Here is a 24,987-nt window from a genome sequence, read left to right as displayed (position 1 = left end):
TTTCACTAAACTATAATGATTTAACATCTGAAATGACAACTAATTGTCCTTTGGGAAGCTCAGAACACTAAAATCACTACAATCGGGGGGGGGGGGAGATTGCAAAAACATCCATCAAAGCAAGAACTCAAATCACCCTTACATAAACGTGTGTTCTCTCATATTTCTACAACACACATTTCTCATCTGAAATTCGGATTTGGAATCCACAATAATGATAAGTAGTCAGATATCTTGTGGGAGCTAAATTAAAGGTAACTGGAACAGTTTTTAAAAAAGAAATATTAAACAGCAAGTTTTGGCAACTCTTTCCAAAAACAAAAGATTCAGACTGTTCTTACTGTTTGTAATCAGAACCACAACCTTAGTGCAATATTATATTTATTTCTTACAGTAATTTTGGTTGCCATACAAGAGTAGTAAGGATTAGGGAAAGTGCAAGTTACAGGAGCTTGATTTTGTTGTCATCAATTTGAAATAAGAGGAATTAAAGCACAAAAATTACAGCAACAAAGATAACATGAACACAAGTTGTTACACAAACTATAGCGAGAAACATTACTATCTAGAAAATAAAATAAATGTAATGGAAAAATTATCAGTATTAGAGGCTCATACACAGAGTCATTGCCAGATCAACTGGGTAATGCTTGTTTGTAAAGGAACTCAGAATCAGAAAATCACTTTTATTAACTTAGGTACCACAAATAGTTAGCTTTTGTGATATGTAAATTCTGTAAATCAACAGTCACATATAGTCATTTTATAATATATGAATTAAAACTTAAAATGTTCCCAGACACCCAGGGAATAGAGTCTGTGCAGTTATACACAATTTACATCTTGTGTGATTTTGGTATTGTATACACAAATATTACAGAAACTAGGCATGTAAATGCAATTTATTTAAATTACAGTATATAAACAAAAGTTGTTCCTAAAACCTGGAATATCATTAACAAGATTATCTCTAACACCTTATTTTGCACCATCATAGTAGCAGGAGATTAGAAGGGCCTTTCCTGCTCCCAACATTTTCAAAACTGATAAAAATGCTAGGAGGCAACTGTATCTGTTACTATTGCTTTCTATGATAAAACCATCAAACAGTACTAAAGACTACTTCCTCTTGGCAAAGGTGTATTTTATTGATAAAAGCAGTTCCTTGTAGGCCCTATTACTCTTTCAATCATAAGACACAATGTAAAAATAAACTATTTCATTAGCTCTTTGATGTTTAAATCTCTTTTCTACTAATTCTATTGTACCTACTATGTAAGTGACTGAAAGAGATACGTATCTAAGAGACCCCTTTTAAGAAAGGGATTACCATCACTTGTAACTTCGGTGTACACCATCATAAGATATTCAACAGTAAAAGGGTATGATTAACAGCAGCTTAGAAATAATTCTCTCTATTTTCTTTTCCTACCATGTGTCCTTTTGTATTTCCTGGCACATATTGTAGAGGTAACACCAACTGCATTCAAAGAAGCAAAAAGGAGCATGGCGTTCGTGGTTTATTTACTGAATTCAGCAATATCACCAAATGGAAGACAATGATGGCTGAATTATCATTTCCTTTTTTACACCCCCACCACCACAAAAAAAAATATTTGATGGCTTTTTGTAGCCACTGAATATATGAATGTCATCCTCTACATAATCCATATAATTATGGAAATTTCAGGACTTTTGCATTTAAACTAGATTTTAATTATAAGGTTACTTGGAACTTTCAAATGCAAATAGGAACCTGTGAAGGATACAACAACAGATGTTAAGTCAAAAGACCAGTCTTTGCAGAAAGTGAAGGGGGAGAAGAGAGAGATGAATATTAGTTTTCATAATTAACCACTGCATTGTTAATTGTAACCATGTTTGAAGAAACACTCATCTTCTGAAGAAGTTCTAGCAAAGATAGAAAATATAACACAGCTCTGCTGGTTCAGATGCATCCAAATGAGGTTGATTTAAAAAGGTCAAGACTTAATAATTATTCCACAGAAATAGTAGTAAACCACAAAAGTTTTATTTTATTTTTTTAAATTTCTAGCATTGAAGTGGCACAAAGGCTGCCCAGTAGACCAGCCACTTATATTCTTAAAATATTGTGCTTATAAACTATCTGTACAACTATTTAAACTTGCAGTAAAGAAAGATATTGAAATTGCTAAATTTTATGTACTAGTTCTAGACCTAATTAGACACTTCGTTGTGAGAAAATATAATTAGAGATAGGCTGGGATGTATTAAGGAAAGAATTTAGATGCCTTCCAAAAATATGAGGCCTTCTGAAAGTTAAGTAGTTTGATGACTGAGTAACCACATATGATTTAACCTTCTGTTATAGGCTGAAGTCTTCAGGAAGGCGGGAACCACAAAATGCATAATGTGTATTACTTACAGTGGGAGAGAGAATAAGGTGGGAGAATACTGCTAATCTCCATAGGTTACGAAATCTCTAAATATATATCCCACAATAAAGACTATCATTCTAAGTATGCATTCCAACCAATTCATAGCCATTTCATTGGTTTTCAACTCAGTGTCAAATAAACTCAACCCAAGTTGTGAGAACAAATATATTCTCCTGCAATGCTGCTCTAGTTCATGCAGCAATGCAGAAGTGAACTTTGGGATTTTTGATTTTCAGTCAAACTGAAGCCAAAGTCAAACTGACGGTGTGCCAACTCTAGGTGGCTGACGTGTCTTTGGCACCCTGAATATTTGTTGGAATGGGGTTGGGCCCTCTCAATGTTGAGTGGGTCGCATGCTGCAGTATCAGTGGCTGGCTCCTCCACAGCACTCGGCCTCCTCCAGGTGTTGTGATGTCGTAGTGCGCATTGCCTGTGACACAACGTGTGTGTGCCATGCAAGACATCACACGTGTACAAAGCATGCCAGGACCCCTCAATCTGGTGGGCAACCTGGCGCCTCTGAACTGAAGCTAACTTGAATTTTTAGAAATTGTTCCTTGCATCTATAATAGGTGCCCACCAGGTTTCTGAAAAAAAAACCATGCATCTTGCTTATAGTTTCAGTTTCTGCAGGCAATCGCTTTTAGATTTTCCTCTTCCTGGTGCCATAGACTAATGCCAACACATAAAGATACACTTCTGCATGTAAAAACAGGCTTTGTGCCACGTGGATTCAGCAAGAGCAGAAAGATGATCTTTTGAGATGGAAAATCCTACCCTATGCACAGTTGTGAACATAGCTTGTGCAAAGGTTTGGGCATTCACATGCAGAACTGTAGAAACAATATATATTGTTCTTTTATTTATACTTTGGATCATAGCAGTAATTGAGTCCCTCGCCACACGTGATCACTTTGACACAGAAAAAGCAATCGGTGCATAAAAATACTTTTCTTTGCATGAACAGCTCATTCAGATCTGAATCTAACTGTGTGGGAGGGCAAAAATTAATGAAAGCTATGTGACTAGTTACAAAGGATGACAAGAACTAAATTCATTAGAGATAAACCAAGGAATGTAATAAACAAGCCAAAAGGATGTCAGAAAGTTGTTTGTTTGTTTTTTTGAAATCTCTGCTTCTACAACCCCACGAATGTATTGATTTTTAATTAAAACCAGTAAATGTGCTATGAAAAAATGTGAATGTTAGTATGGTGTTTAATTGGCAGAAGTGAGAATCAAAATAGGAGGAGCCATGGAACTGAGTGCAATGGGCATGTGGAATGACTGGGGGTGGGGAGAGCAGAAATTGCAAAAAGAGCTGGACATAATACTTTATTGTGAAAGGAGAAACACCAATATGTTTCAAACCAAAAATAAACTGGCACAGTATTGTTCAGGCAGAAGGGCATTTCTGAAGGGCAGGAAAACAATTCATGAATACCAAAGGATGAATGTTATTCCCATGCCCCATAAATAAAAATACTGTAATAATTTTAGAAATATTTTCAGTAAGACCAGAGCTTACACACACACATATATATATAAAAATTAGCATTTCCCCCCTTTCCTTATTCTCTCCCCTTTCTTCCTTCCTCTTTGAAATCTATAGTCCCTTTAATAACGTACATTTACTTGGGGCTGCTCCCGGGCACCAAACTTACAATCTACACTCTTGCATATAAAAAACTATAGCAACCAACTGATGCTTCAATTTAGTGGTACTCTTGGGGAGCCAAGGCATTTGGGGTGTTTCAGTACCAGCCCATCTCTATTTATAACAAAGGTATGTGAGGCAAGCGCAGCCATTCTTATCTGTCCAGTAGCTGTTTCAAGGCTCTTTCTATGTTCATTCTGTGACCAACTCTAGTCACTCCAAGGTCTATCAAGTCTTCCTTCTGAAGGTTTGGTAAGTGAGTGCCATCTATTTCATTATCCATAAAGGTCTCTTTATGTTCACCTAAGTTTAAACTCTCCAACCAATCTGCCACATCTGGCTTGGTCCACAGGTGGACAGGCTTAGTTGTAAAAGGCTTATTTGATATTGGCTGTTGCAAGATTGAGGGAGAAGGAGACCTGCTGCGCCCTGTGTTCAAAGCGAAGAGGTCCCCCGAAGGAGGCTGGCTGGGTAGGCTAAAAACATCAGAAAGTGTTGGAGAAGGAGATGCAACTGGAGCAGCAGCAGTCAGAGGAGCTGGCATGATGTCCTTACTTATTTCTGTTGGTGAAACCACTGGGCTTGGAGCATGTCTTGCTCCTGGTGTCCTACTATCATAGTCTGGGGATCTGCTCTGCAGTGTGATTGGCTGGCTAGTTCCAGGCCGGACAGTAAAAGTGATGGTTGAACTTCGAGTACCTGAGACAGTGCTCATGACTTCTGTGCCCCTGAAATAAACAAATAAAAATGAACAGGAAATATTCAGACTCTCCACGTATTAAAAATACAAATCAGCTCATTGCTAACTTATGACACGATTACGTATTAAAGATATATATAAATGCCAAAGAGATACCATACGACTTTATGAAAACAATAGTGGCAGAAAACTATGAGCAAGCTTTACAAATATTTTAAAAGTCAAAGACAATCTCAAATATGCTGCTAAAAATTAACTCTAGCCACTGAATCATTGTCCCAAAGAGCATTATGGTAGCAGAAGGCATTTAAGTGTGGTGAATCTCACAAGAGAGTTCCAAAACTGGACAAAACAACCAAGGATGCTTCTCTGTGTCATTGTTCTAATTCGTTGCACAGATGATGCACTAAGGAAATTACATCTAAGAGATCAGAAGACAGAAGGGTACAGGGTACAGAAGAGGAGGCAGTTCCCAAGGTAAGTTACATGCTGAAACCTGTCTTGCTAAGCACAGGCCAGAATCCTAGAAGAACCCAGTTCTGATGCTTGGGAACTTCACCTTCAGGAGGCAGGCCATTGTGTTTTGAACTAGCTGAATGCTCTTAGTACAGTGACCTGGCTCATCAGGGGTAGTCCTACGCATTGGCAGAGCAAGCCAATTGGGCGCCTGGGGTGGCATGCGTGCCCTGCACCCAGGGGCAGAGCCAGCCGCCTATGGGGCGGGGCGAACCAGGACAGGAGGCTCTGCGGGGCCTCCGAGGAATCTGCCTGCCTCCTCCCACTCAGCCGCCCTACAGCTGACGGGGAGGAGGCGGGTGGACTGTTTGGGGCAGCGCAGAGCCTGCAGGCGCCCCAGCCACCGTGTCATTCCCAGACGAGATGCATGGCTCGGGCGTGCTGCAGGCCCCGCGGTGAGTGCCGCTCAGCGTTTTGTCACCCCCCTTAGTGGTGACACCTGGGGCGACCCACCCCAGCACACACCCCTTCCTCCGCCCCTGGTCCTATGTACAGTATATTAAGTGACAGTGTCCAGAGGTGGGGTAGATATTTGCATACCCACATAGTAAATCAAAGAGAGCTGAAGTCTCCAAAAAATCCTGAGGAAATACATTTTGCACCAAGTGAATCGAATTTGGTGAACAGAAACTTCACTCAAAAAAAACGTTTTGAGAGAGTTTTAGCTTGGAGATGGTCTTGTTGACATGCTTTGGTTCCTGACAAGTAACCCTAAGGTCTATGCTTAGGCAGGGTGGAAAGCAAGAGGGGTTTATCAATAGGTAACTAAAGGATGAAAGACACACATTATGTATCAATTGCTCTGAAGATCTGCCTGGCTGTTTTAATGTTATGATCAGGGATGGCTCTAGACACATCAAAGAAGAATTGCAGTTTAAAGCGGTGTAAATTTAAACAGGGAAAACAAGTAGAGAAAAATGGGACTCCACATCGCTATCTGGTGACACAATGTTATATTGCACATACAACACATATAAATCGCTTTTTCTTTACCAGTCTAGCGGAGTCCTGGGACTAAGAGTAAATGAATGTGTATGGACTATAGATTTTTATTCATCCTTACTTCTGGCATTTCTGATGCATCCTGTTTTATTAATATACAAAATAATGCATTTTTATTTTTTTAAAGGATAAAAATAAGAGCAGCCCCTGTTTTTATTTGTCGAAGCAAGATTCTATTACAGATCCAGCTCATTTGAAGGCTCTTTTAACCTGGGGAAATCTGAAGCTAGTAACACTGCTAGCCTTCCACGTTCAAAGGAAGAAAGTTTACCATGCAGGTAGGAGGTCTCTGATCTCTGACAATTACATGAATCTAGCCTTGAGGTCACGAAGCATAAATAATTGGTAACTAAAACAAAACTGAAATAACAGGTTGCAGTAAACTTGGCAAAGAGGACTTCTACCTACAACTGTAATTGGGGCATCAAGATGGAGCAACAGATCCAAGGAAGTCTTAGCAATGCAAGCCTGACTAATCAGAGGGGATATAACAGGTGTTAGTGTCCACTCCAAGTCACAGCACATGCACATTTTCAATATCTTAGCATCTATCCGCTCAGCTGCACTCATTGCCCCTCCTTCCACAACTCCCAATCCATCTTTAATCTGTTTTTGATTTGAGTGAGAACTGTGCCTTTCTGGTGCTTTTTAAGATTGTTGTGTGAATAACTTTTAAGTATAAAAATATAGGCTTGGATCTAAATAGGTACTTCAGGTATGTCAAGTGAGAATTTTACTTTTTTCCTTCATACAGCAGAGACACATATCACATTACAAACTACTTCTGAATACCCCTTCGTTTTCAAAATACGTTTGGCATGCAATGGGTAAAAAAACACAAGCACAAACTCTCTTGAATATGTAAAGCAAGTTGCACAGTTCCTGGGATTTGGGCCATAATCTGTGCATTTTAAATTATCAACACAGAGTTGATTAGTTGTATTCTAACATTATTTTCAGTTAAAAACGAAATCAACTTCTACACCAAATGATAATGAGACCTCAGGTGTCAAAATGTCTTGGGCCAGCCTTGGTCACAGTTTATCTCCCCCAGACAAACCATGTGTGGTAAACCATATAAATCTTTGCTAACAGATCACACTTTGTCTGGAATGAGATAAAGTTTGGCTTAGCATTATGCAGGTCAATGGACGGAAACAAGTCTTGCCTGCCCCAGGTTTGCATGCTTCCCCCTTCCATCTCTGGTGTGGTCATAAAAGGGAGTTCAAAAGTTCATTTGTGGCACAATTTACGTAGTAGTAGTACAACAACTAATGTATGGGACATCAGAAATGTCAAATTCCTATACAGAGGAGCAGAAGGAGCGATTTAAAGTGCAGCATGGATGGGCTAGTATTAATAGCTCTCTGTATGGATAAAGGGAATCAAACAGTGAATCTTCCCAACATGGCAGTAAAGAATTAACAAGAATGCAAAAAATGTTATTTGTAACTAAAGAAAAGATTTTCTAAGGTCAGTATTCAATTTCTGCAGAAATCACTGTAAATTACAGTGGGTAAAAAATAATTTAAAAATTACTGTGGATTCTAGAATGTTGATGCTTAGAGCTTGTCCACACTTCCGATTTCCCCCTCACTTTCCCCTGGGAAAACCCATGGTTTAATACTGAACTGGAACAAGTGGCAATTGGGCTTTCTACAGATTGCCATGTGTTCCAATTCAGCAGTAAACTGTTTTTTCAGGGCAAGAAAAAAAACCCTCTGGGTACTGTGCTTTCTAGGCATGGGACAAGCAAAAGTGTGGACAGGCCTTCAGTCTCTAACATCTTGTTTTATATCCTTAGCAGATTGTTATCTCAGAGAATACAAAGACTAAGGAGAAGGGTCAAAATGTGCACAGCACATGCAGGCTCCTTTCTTCCTTTCTGTGCATTGCTTCTGGCCTTATCACATACCAAACTGCATGTCTATAGTGACAACATGCCTTTGATGGCATGCTAACAAACAGGCCAATGGGGTCTGGGTTGGTTTGTACCATATTCTCTGGTACAAAGAAAAACATGTCTCAGACTTAAAAATGTACCCTGAGGAGACTTTGCCCATGAAGCTATTTAGGTGAATGGGAGGAAGAAGACAACTCGGAAGTATTTAATGCTGCACTTTCCACTGCCAAGTTGGAAACATCTGTTAAGTTTAAAAAGTAGCTTCTCTCTTTGACAGAAGTGCTGCAGGAAAAACGTCAAATACGAATCACCAGCGCTTACAATTCCCAGCATGTCTAAACAGTTTCTTTGAATTTGTGATAATTATTTTACAATCACAGTGAGAGAAACATTGGTCAAAGGTTATTGATTTGTAATTCAAACACAAAGGACCTGAAAATTTACCCAAAATAATGATTTATATTTAAAAAATTACATTAAATGGCATCCAGACCAAAGCTGTGCATTTTATTTAAGATAGAGCAGTTAGGGATTTAAAAAAAGTCTTTCAGAAATAAAAAACCACTAAACTGAGCTGTTTAAAATATTGATTGCTGGAAGGGGGGAAAGAGTTTCTTCTAGAAATATCAAACACATCCACATCCATAGCTGTGAGAAATAAAGTATCCGTTAGCAACTTCGGACTATACCCTTTTCTGTAAATTGTCAATAAGCGGTTATTAGACTAGAGACAATTCTTTCCAACCAAATTTACTTTTCTAATATGGCTTTTTATATTGTCAGGAATATATATATGAAAAGCTGGCTCTATTAGGAATAAGCATACAGTGATATTTTGTTGCAAATATTCACTTCCTTTGATTCCTCTGATTGCAATACACATTATGTTGTCTTAGATTATTTCACAATATGTAATTACTGTGTCACATCACTGAATTTTCCCAGGAAAAGCAGTCTGTAGGCATGAATTCCTATTAAAGTTATTTTGAGCCATTTTAATAGGATTTAAATATAGTACTACATTTTAAATAAACGTTTACTAGCAGTAGGAATGGGCGATATATCAACATGCCCAATTCATATAGTGATATCAGTTTCATAATTTTTGACCTGGCAATGTATCGTGAATCACAATATGTGTGTGTGCGCATGCATGCTATGAAAAAATTACAGTATGGGAAAAACCATGAAGCCAGCCAATGCCTCTACATAGCTCCATCCTTGTTTCAGACATTGTGATATATCAGTATATTGTGATGTTTAGCTGGTGATATATCACGATGTTGAAAACCAGACATTGCCCAGCCCTAACTAGCAGAAAGCTTCAATATACAAGGTGGTTTTTTTCCTGCTAAAATGAACTACATGGACACAAGAGTTATTTATATGCCAAACTGTTGCCCAAACATCTTTTTAAGATGTACTTTTTAAGATGTATGTTTACTCACAAGAAAGTTCTCATGAATTCAATGGAATTTGCTATTTAGCAAGTGAACTAAGGACCACAGGATGTAGAGCCAAACTGTACATGATGTTCATCTTTATTTTAATATGCATTTTAAATAATTCAAATAATAGCTACCTGGTGTGGGGCTTATAATGATCAAGATTGCAGCAGTCAGTGGGTGGGGAGAGTGAGAGATTAAATCATTATTTCCCTGCTGGAGTCATGACGAAAATAATACATTTGAAGCGGCTGTTTGCATTGGGAGGAAATCCTGAATTTGTGTTGAAGGTCTCTTCCCCCAACTTCTGCAATCAGTCCCCTTTCAAGTGGCTGCCATTTTGCAGCTCAAGCTGTCTTGCTCTGGCGAGCAACCTGGATGCCGAATTCTGCACCTGCTGAAGTTTCCAAACAGTCTTTAGTGGCAGCCCTACGTATAATGTGTTGCAGTAATCTAACCTAGCGGTTACCAGAGCATAGACAACAGACGTTAGGCTATCCCTGTCCAGATAGGGGTGCAGCTGGGCCACAAGCTGAAGCTGATGGAAGACACTCCACGCCACTGAGACCACCCAAGACCACTCTTTCAGAGGGAGTGTAACCCCATCAAAAGCAGGAAATCTCCCATTCATCCGATCCAGGGACCATCCACTAACAGTGCCTCTGTCTTATCTGGATTGAGCCTCGGTTTATTGGCTCTCATCCAGTCCATAACTGAGGCAAGACATCAGTCCAGCACATCCACTGCCACACCTGCAGATGCAAAGGAGAGATAGAGCTATATGTGTCACCAGCATATTGCTGATGACATACTCCAAAACTCTGTATCTCCACTCAGGGGTTTCATGTAGATGTTAAACAGCATAGGGGATAAAATTGAACCCCAAGGAACTCTACATTGAAGATTCAGCGCAAACCCTGCATCACCCTCTGGAAATGACCATCCAAGTAAGACCAGAACCACCACAAAGCTGTACCACACACCCCTAATTCGAACAACCACTCCAGAAGGATACCATGGTTTATGGTATCAAAAGCCACTGAGAAGTTGATAATTGACTGGAACACATTTCTTTCCTGACAGAGATCATAAGGTAGTTTCTGTGCCAAAGCTTGGCCTAAATGCTGACTGAAATGGATCTCGAAAATCAGTTTCCTCCAAGAGTGCCTGGAACCCAGAACACCTCGCAGAAGAAGCAGCTGCAGTGCAGGCTTCTGAGTTCTGGTGAGATTTTGGTGGAAGCCGGTTGCGACCACTTCTCTGGGAGGGGAACCTGGAAGCCAATGCTACAGACATGTAACCTGGTAAGCCATGCAACCCCAGCTTTGGTGGGAAGTGGGGAGGTGGAGTCAGCAGATGCCACCACTAACACAAATTCCAATCTATGTATCTCTTAAATGAATAGCAGTTCCATTACAACCTGATAGTCTTCAACCCAGCATAGTCTCCAGCCCTCCAGAAGTGACACTCAGACTTCTGTCTTGCCACTATTGTTCCTAGGCCCCATCTGAAGTTTTCATTGGCTCTTGTTTTCTTAAACTCCCATCCCTTCCCCACCCATCGTTTCCTCAGACCTCTGCTTTTTAATGCACTGCCTACTTTGTCCCACTGCTTTAGCCAATCTGCTGCATGTGCAGATTCTCCACAACATTCCTCTCTCTTCCCCTATAGACCTTCTAGTCCTTAAGCATTATGCAATTTCTTCAGAGGTCCTCCTTGCCTCAGAAAATATTCTGACAACACTGTTTCCTTGGCAGTTGGGAAAGTGCATGAGTTTGCACCAGCTCAGCCAACAAATACCAGAGGCTTCTCTATCATCATAATTATGTGCAATACAATTATAGACTAGAAGAAATGGCTGCCTAGAAAATCTCAATATGTGAAATACAGTCACCTGCACTGCTTATTGATACTTGTTGCCAGTTCACAACGCTACGCTAAAGGCAGAATTAATAACTGGCAGAATTTTCTTGGTGTATCTAGATTCTAGATAAGTCTTTGCCAACCTGGCCATGCTGGCTGGGGCTCATGGGAGTTGTAGTCCAAAACATATGGAAGGCACCAGTATGATGAAGGCTGTTATAGACCTAACAGCTACTTTGTTACCTATATTTTTCTTAACTAGCCTACCCAGCTCTCCTTCTACAGCATATGTCAGGAGTGACAAAAGCTATGTGAAGTTTCTTCAGAGACCACTTTTGCCACAGTTCTGTCATCTTTGCACCTTACTTCATTCTCCGCTTACTTTACTTTCAAGATTGTCCTCCTCAGAGCCTTCCTTCGGATTCCTTGTCTCTAAATTTTCTGTCCAATAACTTCTCTACAACCCAGGACCTATTTTCAGTCCTAAGTCTGCCCCCGTGCAACTTCTTACTCTCAACCAAACTGACACTCTCCCTTTCCCTCACAGAAATTGAACTGAAAACTTTCATCAACCTGAACAATAACTTAATCATTCGTGCCAATAGTTCATGCCACCATACTAGGCAGTGGAGATTGGCCCATTGGGGTTAATGGGCATTGCCCCATCAACCTCATTCTGCTCTCAGGCACTCATATCTGTTTGACGTCCAACTTTTAACCAGTTAGGGGATGGCTCTGCCAATCACTGGCTCTGGCTCTCTCTACTGTTGGTCACCTGGCCTTCTGCCCTATCATTCCCAATGGGCACCAGTCATCACTGACACTTAGGTAAGAGGCTTTACAAGTACAATGCAATATAAATTAAGCATTTGACTGTGTCATTGATTTCAACAAGGCTTAGACATGGCTGAATTTTATCCTTTGGCTCAATTCCTCATATTATAATTTAATTTTTTTTTAACTACACACTTTCACTAACTCTAGAGTTGGAGTTATTGGAGGCAAATTTTCCCTGGCGGCAGATGACAGAACCACAAGACTGGTGTAAAACACTCAAACAAGAGTTTCATTAAGGCTATACAAACAACAAACACAAAGCATGTGGGTGTTTTCTTTTTGCAGGCAGTTGCAAACTGCAACTTCTTCTCTTTATACACACCACCACCTGTGCCTAATTAGCCTGGAAAACCACACCCAGAACTCATAGAAAATGTCCTTAAAGTTACCTGACCCTTTTCCTATTTCTTGACGAATGATACCTAACAGGAGTACTAGTGAAATTTATGTAAGAAAGGGTCTAATGTTGAAGACCTATGGTGAATTTTAAAGAATGGCTACCACTTCTGGATAGGAGAAATATCTAATCCAAACTATGAATGAAAAACGAACAAAAAGTAACTAATGTGAACCAATGCATGGGTTAAAAAAAGAAACAACCCCCAAATAAACCCCCTTTGGTCGTCACTTACTTCATGGCACTTCAGAATGCCCCTCTTCTGTTAACGGCAGTCATGAGAGCAAATAAAATGACAAAATGGAATGACTGAGACACTGTAGAGTTACAAAGCAAAAGCATCTGCAAAATTGGCCGACAAACAGTTAACAAGATGAAGTGAAAGTAAAGGATGTAACGAAGTTCAGCTTTTAAAAAAACACCTCTCTGATTGTTGGGTTATTTATGAAACTCTAAGGTTATGAAGTTCAAAGGTGACCAATTCAATATCTGCCAATGCATATACTCATCTTCTTGATTTACTTTTCACTTACCTGTCTGGGGCAAAATTGTGTCAACAATGAAACATTTACAACTCAGTATATTAATGCATGGCAATGAAACACTTGAATACCTCCTGGCTTCAGGAAGGACTGAGGACACATAGTAAAAAATATCACTAGCGTACAAAAGAGTTTCAGAAGAACAGAATCTTCCCTGAATAAGATATTAAGTCAACAGTTTCAGGCTGGCAACCCTGCAACTATTGTAACATCATTATGGATTAGAATAAACCTCCAGGATAACAGATACTGGTTCCAGCCTAAATTGTTCAAGATGCTTCCTGCCCCTTTCTTTCCCTCTTCACAGTTACCTCCTTTATTCTATTGATACAGTAATTATTCAGTGGATACTTGATCATTGTGTTTTAATACAACTTTTTGGTTCAGAGGTAGTTTAACCTGCTTATTTACTTGCTAATGTATTTACCTGCGTATTTATGAATGGGTGGTGGTGGTAGGGAGTACAGAGTTTATAATAAAAGCCTGGGAGAAGGAGCTCAAACAGCTGCTCTCTGATAATCAACAGGCTTTTGCGAGGTCTTTATAATTTGCTTTTTGTAAGATTAATTTAACAAAGATTATGTGGCAAGGACACCCAATTTCTTCCCATAAACAGCTTAAAGCAGGATGGGAGTACAAAGAACAAAAACTAACCCATCTGCTCAGGGACTGATTTTTTATGCTTGTCATTTACAGATTGAATTCAGCTAAGGACTTAATTCTTTTATTTTGGCAATTTTACTATGCACTTGGTTTTGATGGCATAATTTCAACACACACACACAAATGTGTCTTTGAAATGCATAGTAGTTGAAATTTTTTTTTTTACTCCAAAGGGTGGAAAACTTGTTTGGAAACATCCAAACTCTTAAGACTGGTATGGAGGTAGGCTGGTTATATCTTTTCAAGTGTGTGTGTGTGTGTGTGTGTGTGTGTGTGTGTGTGTGTGTGTGGAAGAGCACTCTTAATTTTGCCCTTTATACACTTGCCTGGAGCAAGAGGAGCAAGAAGCAATTGCTGAATGTGTGAATTGCTGGGTGTGTGTTTGTGTGAATGTAAATTAGTGAGAGCACTCTCCAAAAGCAATTTTCAAGGCTTTGCACACTCTCAGAAAACCACTGTTCTACAGCTGATGGTGCCTTCTAATGCACACATGTATGGGTGTAGCCAGGACTTTTGTGGGGGTGGGGGTACAGAACCGATGTGATTGGCCATCTAGTTAAGTAATTCTGTTGCTTTACTGCCCCCCTTGACTATGCCCATGCCTAAATCAATACAATAAATCGTGGTTCCCGGCGTTTTTGGAAAAACAAAAAAGAAGAAACAACATTCAGGGTGTCCTGGTTTTTACTTCTTGAAATATGACATAAAAGTCAATAAGGAAAAAACCCTTCCATTGTTCAAATATCAGTATATGGAAGTATACAGATTTTTATTTCTAGAACCTACAAACTATAGCAATGCGGAAAAATAAACAGTTTTCAGGGAAATCTGTATCCAAATGATACTACAAGATAAGCTTGTAAAATTGACAATGACATAGTCAATATAGAGTGGCATCCTTTTTCTTTAAACTGCCTTAATTCTGTCTAGTTTAATTCATATGTTTTAGCTATGTTATATTTGTTATACCCCATTAGGGAAATCTGATTAAAAGGTGAGTGTACTGGCACCATAGGAAAGAATCGCACTGATACAATTACTGTGAAGTACCTTAACATTTAAGTTGGTTTATAATTGGGACTTCCACTGCCAGCTGAGTGGACAAATTTTTAATAAGTATGCAGCACAGGGAGAAATTACCTTAATTTGCTTATTAAAATTAAATGAATCTTCATACTAAACTGAAAGTTGCAAAGTGAATCAACACTCCAGTATACTGTTAGGATTGCTACATTTCCTTACTGAAAGCCACAAATGTCATGGCAAATTTGGCTGCCAATGCTACATACGCTTTCCAATATTATAATTTCCAAATACTGCTAATACACACTGAAGACACACAAACCATACTGTTCACATCTCTACAACAAGCAGAAAGCTAGCCACATTTTGATTATTACTTAAACTTCATGAGTTAGCAAGCTCTTGTGGATATGACTCTCCGTGCCTTTGGATTTTCCTCACTGTGTGACCTAAGCCAAGAATAGAAAGAGTAAATCCTGTTGTGTTTTAGCTCCCTCCATTGAAACTAATGGAAACCAACATTTTTTTGGAATTCCATGCGCACCTCTGAGTGTCAACAGACCCCTGGAACAGGGAGAACATTGTAATTTATAGAGTAACAGAAACTTAGCAGTACTTTTGATATTACAAGTTTGGTTCCGATTTGGCCTTTCCTGAACAGAAGGGCTTCTTCCATATATGGAAAGGACGGAGATCCAGAGAAGATTTCTACTGGAACTGGAAGAAATGGCTGAGGCCCTTTGTATGATCCCACTCCACTTCTTCCCATAGCCACAACACTGTTCTGGAAGGTCCACAAATCTTCTGGAGCATATTTTCAAGGGGAAGGGGAAAATCAGTAATGTGTCCTTCCTACACCTAAAAGTTATGTTTTATAAAAAGGCAGGAGTGAAATAAATAAAATAAATACTTTACAAAGAGTACACCTTATGAACCCTTTGCCTATTCACTGGTAAATCAGATTGCTAAATGAAAGGGAAGAACAAATAAGAACTGCTAGGTTCACTAACAGGAGTATAATTTTTAGGTATCCATTTGTGGTTTAGATATTCACTTGACTTAATATACTGGAGAAGCAGCACAGCACACAAACCCGTTCGACCCATAAAGTAACATGATATGGAAGCTCCACATAGAAATTTCATCACTGCCCCACTGGTATGTCATCCCTAGTTTGAGTGAGAACCGACACAAGAATTGAGTGTCTGTGCACATAGGATCCCTGTGGATCATTTGTATTATACAATAAGATGTATGGTAATGGGCAGAGAGACTCATGACAATTCTCTACCACAGGCATGTCCAACTTTCAAGAGACTGAGATCTACTCTTACTATAAAAAAAACTGGCAGTGATCTACCAAAGTTGTTGAGCTTTCTTTTTTTTTGGGGGGGGGGGAGGGTTCCACGATCGACTGCGATCTACCACAGACCCCACGCAATCTACCAGTAGATCGTGATCTACCTGTTGGACACCCCTGCTCTACCACATAAAACCTGTCCCCATGTAGCTGAAGCTTAAACTTTGCTAGGAAACAGGTCCTGGTAATAATAATAATAATAATAATAATAATAATAATAATAATAATAATAATAATAATATAGATTTTTTTTTTGTATCTTGCCCTCCCCGGCCAAAGCCAGGCTCAACAACAGGTAAAAAATGGTACATTCAGAGTTTGGGGTTTCATACATCACTCTACTGTTCCGCTACCATGGGTTGCCACCTTCAGTTGAAAGTCCTAGAACCTATCATAGCAAGTGCAACAAATCCACCCAAAGGCTCAATAAATTTCACAATATTGACTTTAAAAATATGTCTGACAAATGCAATCTTTCAGTGGTACTGGCTGTAAGGCAGGGTGGTTGAAGATGGGATGCCAAAGCTGACCCTGCCACCATATACTACCACCATGGAGAACATGTTTTTTACAAAAGTTTTAGAAAAGTAATGTATTATTCACCATGGCAGTTGTATGCTCTGATGAAGAGGAGAGGATGACAGACCTCTCACATTTTTAATAGCTGTGTAGAAAATGATTTTTTTGAAAGTGCAGCTGCTTTCACCCCTGCATGATAAGATGCACACAACAAAATTCCACAATTGAGAGAGGTGCAAAAGCCCTTGTATCCTTTGTCTCTGGCCACCCTAGAAAAGACTAAAGGACAGGCTTTGTGACTACTCTTCTTCCAACAATTAAAACCAAACAGCTCAAACAACAAATCATTAATGTACCTTGATCGTTTTACTGGAGTAACTGAATGTGCACAGTGTGAGAACAAGATGCTAGACCAAATGAGCAACTGGTATGATCCAGCAGGAAACTTGATTTTAAAAAATGAAACCAGAATATGGTCCATTAGTGCATTCTCCTTTCTTGCATGCACTGAAGCCCATGCAATAAAATAAATATTTTTGAGATTAAATGTGTCACTTTTGGTTTTTTCTAAAGTTGCATTAGAATATTTGTTATCAAATAAAGGACAGATTTTTATTTCATTTACTAAAAAAGCATAGAGAGATTCTGGCTGGGATCCAAAGGTGTGAGCAGAAAGCACTTCTACATTTGCATGTGGGACTGCTGATTTCTCTCTTTCCTTCCACCTCCAACTGGATTCTCAGGAGTGCTTTGTTGGAGGTTGTAATGGATTGCAGCAGGAAGACGAAAAACCTTGGCAAATACATGCAGCGCCACATGTGGCCCTTTGCATTGTAAACTAAACATATGTATCATGCAAAATAAAACACACAAAACTACTCAACACATTCTAAATAAGATAGCTACTGCTGAAGCAATATCAACTTGAAATTAAATCAGAACTATAACCAGTCAGCTGTCACTTAGAGCCACTTTGAAACTTTTTCATTAAATGTGGAGAAGTTAGGGGTAAACCATAAAACACATAACCAGGGATTCTAGAAGGGAGAGGTGAAATTGATTCTTAACTAGCAGCATAGTAAAAGATAGCATGTTTCAATACGTGTTAATATCATAAACAAAGAAGGGCAAAGGTGAAAAATGATAATAGCAATTAACGTATTTTGTAGATTTTTAAGAGGGTCAAAAATTAACACTGGAGCATTAATACCATGCATTTTAAACATAAGATTAAATGGTATTTAAGACATTATTAATGAAAGCAAAGGCAATTTAAACTTACGGAAACTATAGACTTAAAAAATAATTTAGTTGCATTTACCTTGTACTAAGACTTGCTGTTTTTATTCCTGGAGGTGACTCCAATCCTTCCCCTGGCTTTGATGATTTCTCTCTGTTCATTTGCTGCAGTATTGAGTTCAATTCACTAATGACATTAGCCTTTGGGCCTGAGAGAACTGGGCTTTTAACCTCCGTTACATCACCCCATAGCTTAGAGGTCCTTTGCTGTACAACTTTAGCCATACCGGGCTGTGCGCTGATAGGAGGTGGGGGTGGGGCAGGTGGAGGAATAACAAAACTATCTACAGTTTCTTCAATTAGCGCATCCTTGTAAAGTGCATTGCTTTTGTTGATTATGGGCTTCATTTTTGGCTTAGGAGGTACTGGGGGTTTGTCCACCAGAAATGTTTGCCCATCTGCATAGACTGTACAAGTATCCAAGTTCTCACCACCTTCAGAGGATAAGGTAGAGATGCTGGACACAGTTGAGATAGTGCTGGTTGTCTCTAGGTGATGATCACTACTGCTTCGACTGTCCACCTCTTCAATCCCAGAGTCAGTGACATTATCAAAATTTTCAGGCGGTGGTAAAAATGAGGCAGGCAAACAGTTTGAAAGACCCACTGGTTTCTTACTGTCTATTGAATTTGAGGGTTGAGTAGGATTGAATGAAGCAGGTGGAGTTCCATTTTTTCTGTGTTTGAGCAAGTCTGTTAGTGCAGAGCCTGGGACAGAATGGTCATCAGGGATATCAAAACTGTTAGCAAATTCTAAAGGCGGTGGTAATGGCTCAGTAAAGATGAAATCTTCATCAAGGTCAACAGATGCTAAAGGGGGTGGAGGGATACGGAACGGTAAAATGATTGGATCATCAACGGAGCCAACTGCTACAATAGTTTTGCAGGGAGATGCAGGTAGCTCAGGCATGTCAGCTTCATCTGGTCCACTTTCTGCTGTTTCTGTACTTTCCTGCGCCTCTGGTGGAGGCTTTTCAGTATCCACATCTATCTCAGCACTTTCCTCTTCCTTTTCATCAGGGGTCTCATTGGACTGCGCTGTATCTACCGTATGAACCATGAGCAAACCAGCGGACTTCTGCTGTGAGGTATCCACAATATTGATCAGCATGTTCTTCTTTTCTTCAGGCCTCCTCTCTTTCCCCGTATCTGTCTCATATTTGTTCTCCGTCTCCTGCCGCCTTAGTGGACCACGCGTATTTTGCCTAGCAATTGTAGCTGTCACTGGAAATGTAGTTTCGATGTTGGACCTCATCTTTGTATCTATATAAAGGGGTTTATTAAGGTCTGCTTTGCCAGATTCTCCTTTCCCTGGAATTTGCTGGGTTTGTTCCTTCATGGCTCTATCTCTGGCAGAAAGGGCAAGGGCTAAAGGTGAATTTGGATCCAGTAATTTCCCTGTGAGTGGATGAACATAGTTATCCAAACTGGACATACCAGCATTCTGAGTTGCCAACACATTATTTTCTGAACCCATGGATGTTGGGGTTGGAGGGTTTGGTGTCCTTGCATCACTTTGATTACTTGATTCACTGCTATTAAAAATATTTTCAGGCTCTCTAGGTGCTGGGATAGGAGATGGTGATACAAGTTGCCTAAAGTTGTCTTCATTACCAAACATTCCCTCATCACTAAACTTAGACTGTCTCAAGCGTGGCATTGGAGGCGATAGCCCAACATCCTCATCTCCCAAATCTGTGGAAAGGAAAGCTGGAGAGTTACGCCTGGCTTCTAATCTTTTCTCCCTATCCCTCACTGCCCCTGCAATGGCTGCTGCAAATGGACTACTGACAGTCAAGTTATCTTCAGGTCTGAGCTGTCCTGGTTGCTCTGAAGACTGTGGGTCAATTTCCATGCTGCTTCCTTGACTACTTTTCCCACTACTGCTGGTAGATGGCTCTTTAACAATGATAGTTGGAATTGGAATAGAGCAGGTTTTTTCTGGACTATCCTCAACATTAGATTGTTTCACTAGCATTCCCTTCCGTCTTGCTGGCTTGGCTGGGACATACACTGCTTTGCTTGCTATTTTTCCAACTTCAGAGTATGGGTTCTCCGGCATCTGACCTCTCTTGTTTCTGAAGCTTGCCTGAGTTGAGGCATTTCTGCTATATAAGTCCTCAGAATCTAGAGAATAACGGTCCATCTCTCTCCGGTAATATATCCCTTTGTCCCTTATCACCGTTCCCATATTTTCAGATCTACCTGAAATAGCTAACTTTGCACCTGAATTCTGATTAAATGCAGGCTTAATTGTCCCATATATTCTAGACACTGGAGATTTGGGGGAGTTGTAAAGAGAAGGAGATGGAGGTGGTGGTGATGGAGGTAAAGACTGTGGAGGAGGAGGGATATCTTCAGAGGTGTCTGGCATGGATAGACTTCTGGTAAATTTTAGCATGGGAGGAGCCAAAAATTGCCGTTCTTCCTCTGTTATCCCTTTAAAAAAATCACAAGCTACAATTTTTAAATTGCTCTTGAATTTTAATTATCATCCATTGTCACCAAAGACATAGTAAACCAGGTACAGAAAATACTGTATTATATATTACTATGCATGGTTTGGTTTTAGAATATGTCTGCAACTAGATCTTCAGTTTACATTTTGGCTTGCCTCAGTGTCCCTATGCTGATCTTCCAGCATTTTCTTACATATGTGCACAGAGAATTGTGCATCCCTAATGTTTTTTATGAACTGTGCATAAAAGGAAGTTATCAGCCAAAAGCTGTGAGAGACTGGAAGAAGAAAGGAAAGGAAAGCTTAAAAATAAATAAATGTATGCATGTTGGCATTTGTGAATAGGTGGCCATGCATGAAACATGCTAAAACAATGTTTCTACATGGGTAAAGAGAGTGGATTGAGAGGCATTGTGAAACAACCTTCCAAACAAACATATGTAACTTTGGAGTGAGATTGCTACCTGTTGTATGAGGTGCTAGATTTCATGCTGGAAAGCTAGACGTGAAGCACTAACCAGGGCAGGTCACAGCATGAGGCAATGGCTTCACAAGCTACTTGTGGTACTTCCTGGTACAGACAGAGCAAAGAGATGCTCTCCTTACACAGAAAGTCTCTGAAGTAATAATTAATATAGCTGGCTTGCTGGTTTGTGTTCAGGATGAAACAACAGCAGCAAAAGGGTCTATCTAAGCTATGGGCTGATTGCTATTCCTTGCAATAGTTGATAATATACATTTCTTTCACTGTATTTCCCGTAACTATTTTTATGTAGAGAGTTGCAAAGAATAACTTCATTATTTCACCAGGGAAGAGAATATCCCTTCAAACATAAAGGAGAAGAAAGGACAAGAAAAACGTTGCCTCTCAGCTTTAACTCCCATATTGCAACCTGCTCTAATTAAAGTTTGGTGTTAAATGTATCTTTTCGGTCTCTGCTTGCCATTGCTATTACAGCAAGAATAGCAATTGAAATTGTGGGGAATAAGACCTTTGACTAAGTTTCCAATATGACTAAAACAACATCATTTTGCAGAAAAATACATTTCCATAAAACATATGTTGACTCTGTTTAACTTCCTCATTGTACAACCAAATACTTCTACAGCAAAATGGACCAATTAATATATATTTTACTAAAGCTTTCTGTAATTATTTTAAACAAAAATACCATCTTATCACATATACACAGATTATAAAACACAATTATAAAGCAAAGAAGAATGATTGCATTTAAAACTAACTTCTGAGTAACTTTTACCAATATAGTCTTTTTAAAAATTATTGTTCTTTTTGTAGTACGAATTTGGCATTGTGATATATACAAAATTCTACACATGGAAATCAGAATGCTAAAACATTTTCAAATGTGCAAAAGTAGATGCTTTTGATTCAATAAACATAAAATTTAAATGCGTATTAAATTTGGTTTGGATTTTACCATACTTTATAGGGATTGTCTGCTGTTGGTTACTTTGTTACTTATTAATTTATAAATGCATTTTGTATGCTAAGAAATTCTGATATTAAGCAGTAAATAAATATTTGAAATAAACAAGCTAAAAAAAATATGAATTACTTAAGAAATTGTATATTTCAAAGAGCACAAATTCCAGTTGCAATATTCAGCCAATGTTATTGACAGACACTGGCCTCAGCGGTGTCGCAATGGGGGAGCAGTGGGGGCGGTGTGCTCCCGGTGCCACGTCTCCAGGGGTGACAAGGCAGTGCCCCACCGTGGCGGCGCAAGCAGCCATCACGCTGCTGCAGCTGCGAATGAAGGACCTTCTACATGCGGCTGCAGCCACGAGCAGAGGATCCCGACACTGTGCTGCCGGCAAACCGCTATGTAGTGCGCTTGCGCACATGTGTGCTATGTAGCGGTTTTGTGGCGGCACCTAGCGCTTTGCTGGCCGGGATCCTCTGTGGCGGCTGCAGCCGCATGTAGAGGATCCTCCGTTCGCGGCTGCAGCCGCGAGCAGAGGATCCCGGGACCCTGCCGCCAGCAAACTGCTACGTAGTGCGCTTGTGCGGTGTCGCTACGTAGGGCGCATGCGTCGTACGTAGCGATGCCGCACATGTGTGCTATGTGGCGACGCCCCGCCCCCGGGTGCACATCATGTTTGCCGCTCCGAGTGCCCGAGCAGCTTCCTCTGCCACTGACTGGCCTGGTTCACATGTCACATGATATCTTAGTTACAACTAGCTATGGTTTAATGTGAATGTGCTGCTGCATGCTTCTAAAAAGCAGAGATGCTTTGCTCTTCCGCTGCTCATGCTGTGCTTCCGCGAAACAAGCCATGGTCTGGTATGTCATGTTGTCTAAACCTGGACTCATAATTTGTTTTCCCCAAAGTGGTAAGCCAATAACAAACCTTGGCTTCTGCTCATGGTTTGTTTGGATAAAAATAAACCATGAACTTGAGAAGCAAAACCACATCTTGTTTCACAGCAATGCGGCAGCAGCAGGAGCAGTGGGGGAGGAGCAAAATACCTGCCATTTCTCAAACATGCATTTGCATGCTACTCTCTCACATTAAAGTACAGCTTATTTTATGGTTCAGTATGACATGTGAACGGGCCAGTATGTTCTCACGCAATGGCTATTTGATCAAGACTCAAAATCAACCCATGAACAAATGCATTTGAAACAAACACTGTAAACAATTGTTGAAAATAATGAAACGTCACTTGTAGAAAGTTTCATTTTACCTATTGATTTTTGTCTTCTCACGGTACCTCGTGGTACACCCAGAAACGGGCCTTGGGAACTCCCAGGGACTGTTGGTGGCATCACAGCAATCCCTTGTCTCTCATACATAGACTACAAAAAAACAAAAAGAAAAAATAATTGTACCATAATTTAAAGTTCTGTTTCATTCTCACATATAGGCCTGGTTTACACAATACCTTGGGCAGTATGGTTCCATGTCTTCATTGTCACTTTCATGCCATTCTATCATCTATCTATCTATCTATCTATCTATCTATCTATCTATCTATCTATCATCTATCTCTATCTTTATCTCTATATCTATCTCTATTCCTGACCATGTCAAGAGGGACAGATTGCATGCTGGTGATTGGGGCAGATGTGAATAGTGTGGTTGGTAATGATGTAATTTGGCCTAGGCAGATGAATTATATGTTACTGGTGCAGAACGGTAACATTTACAGGAGGTAGTGGCAAAATACATGCTACAATTCAAAGAAACATGTCAACTTGGCCATAGCTTTGCTATTCACTGCAAATAGTAAGTGACAATTTGGAAAAAATACATTATACTCTACACAATTTGGCCATTATTTTGAGAAATCCAAAATATTTGTTTCATTGGATATTTGGGAAATTGAGCAGATTATTTCTATATTACACAGGAAAACGGCAGCACAAAAAGGAAGGTTTGATAAACTAGTGAACTATGAGCTTTTGCTATGGAAGGTTTTATATTTGTACTCAACTGGCAAAAGAGAAAGCCATTTCTATGGATCACAAGTTTATTTCTTACAACTGATCTTCTTCCAGAGCTGTCCATACCTGTCTGCCACATATGATGGCTCACAAAACCTTTCATAGTGGCATCAGGTGTTGCAAGAGGCCCTCCCTCAGTCACTTGCAGTAGCAAAGTTAAACATAGGTAGGGGAAGGATCTATTCAGAACCGGACAACTGGGATGAAGGAAAACCTGGCTAATGGTACCAAATGGATTTTTGGACTACAGTATGTCTAAGAACAGACATCCCCTTTGAAGAAAAGCACTTATAGGAAATGATTGTTATCTTCTTCAAATGGTGGTATGTGCTACCGTACACATAGGTGACCAGAATATTGCAAAGTAAGAACTGAGAGTAGAAGCCATTAATGTAGAGCAGGTAAGGCACCTTTCAAAACCCTGACTTGTGTCTGAGATCAATTATTAGATCAATTATCCTGCACACCTCTCCTAAACATCTCAAGGTAGGAAAAGGAATATAAATAAGTAAGCCATAACATGCTATCCAGAAATCAACAGGTCTACAGCCACAATGTGCTAGTATTCAGCTCTGGTATGAACAATCTCCCCCCCCCCCCGGAAGAAACAGAAGCATATTGTTAAGTCCCCGTGATGCCTTGATATACATGGTTCCTTAAGGAAAAGGTATGGGAATTGAGGTCATATCCACAGAGGACTGGCCAGGTGGTACAAACTGTTGGACAAGAGTATAGCACAAGACCGCAGAATGTGTCCCTCCAAGGGTCTCTTCTTATACTAGGCCTGCATGACAGTTTCTTGTCTGCACCTTGGTATGTGCCACTTGTGTTGACATCAAGCAAAGAGTCAGAGCTCCCGGACTAAGGAAGTTTAGCAGTGCACCCAAGAATAAGCAGGAAAAGGAAACACT

General features: G+C 39.8%; 1 protein-coding gene across 6 annotated transcripts in view; it reads right to left on the bottom strand.

Moving 5' to 3' along the window:
- Positions 1-364: 364 nt before the first annotated feature.
- The window catches only part of SHANK2 (SH3 and multiple ankyrin repeat domains 2), a 358,950-nt gene continuing 334,327 nt past the window's right edge, over positions 365-24,987 (bottom strand). For 5 of the 6 annotated variants that reach the window (XM_081163210.1, XM_081163205.1, XM_081163206.1 and 2 more), the window contains 3 exons: positions 23,317-23,428; positions 18,169-20,584; positions 365-4,805 (listed from right to left, as the gene is read on the bottom strand). In XM_081163210.1, coding sequence (XP_081019336.1) covers positions 4,232-4,805; positions 18,169-20,584; positions 23,317-23,428 — 3,102 coding nt within the window. In that variant the 3' untranslated portion in view covers positions 365-4,231. The remainder of the gene's footprint in view (positions 4,806-18,168; positions 20,585-23,316; positions 23,429-24,987) is intronic. The other variant, XM_081163208.1, reaches the window with a different exon arrangement.

Source organism: Podarcis bocagei (genome assembly GCF_964188305.1).
Source record: "Podarcis bocagei genome assembly, chromosome: 1".
Taxonomy (NCBI): Eukaryota; Metazoa; Chordata; class Lepidosauria; order Squamata; family Lacertidae; genus Podarcis; species Podarcis bocagei.
The sequence above is the reverse complement of the archived record's forward strand: the minus strand, read 5'-3'. Positions and strand labels throughout refer to the sequence as shown.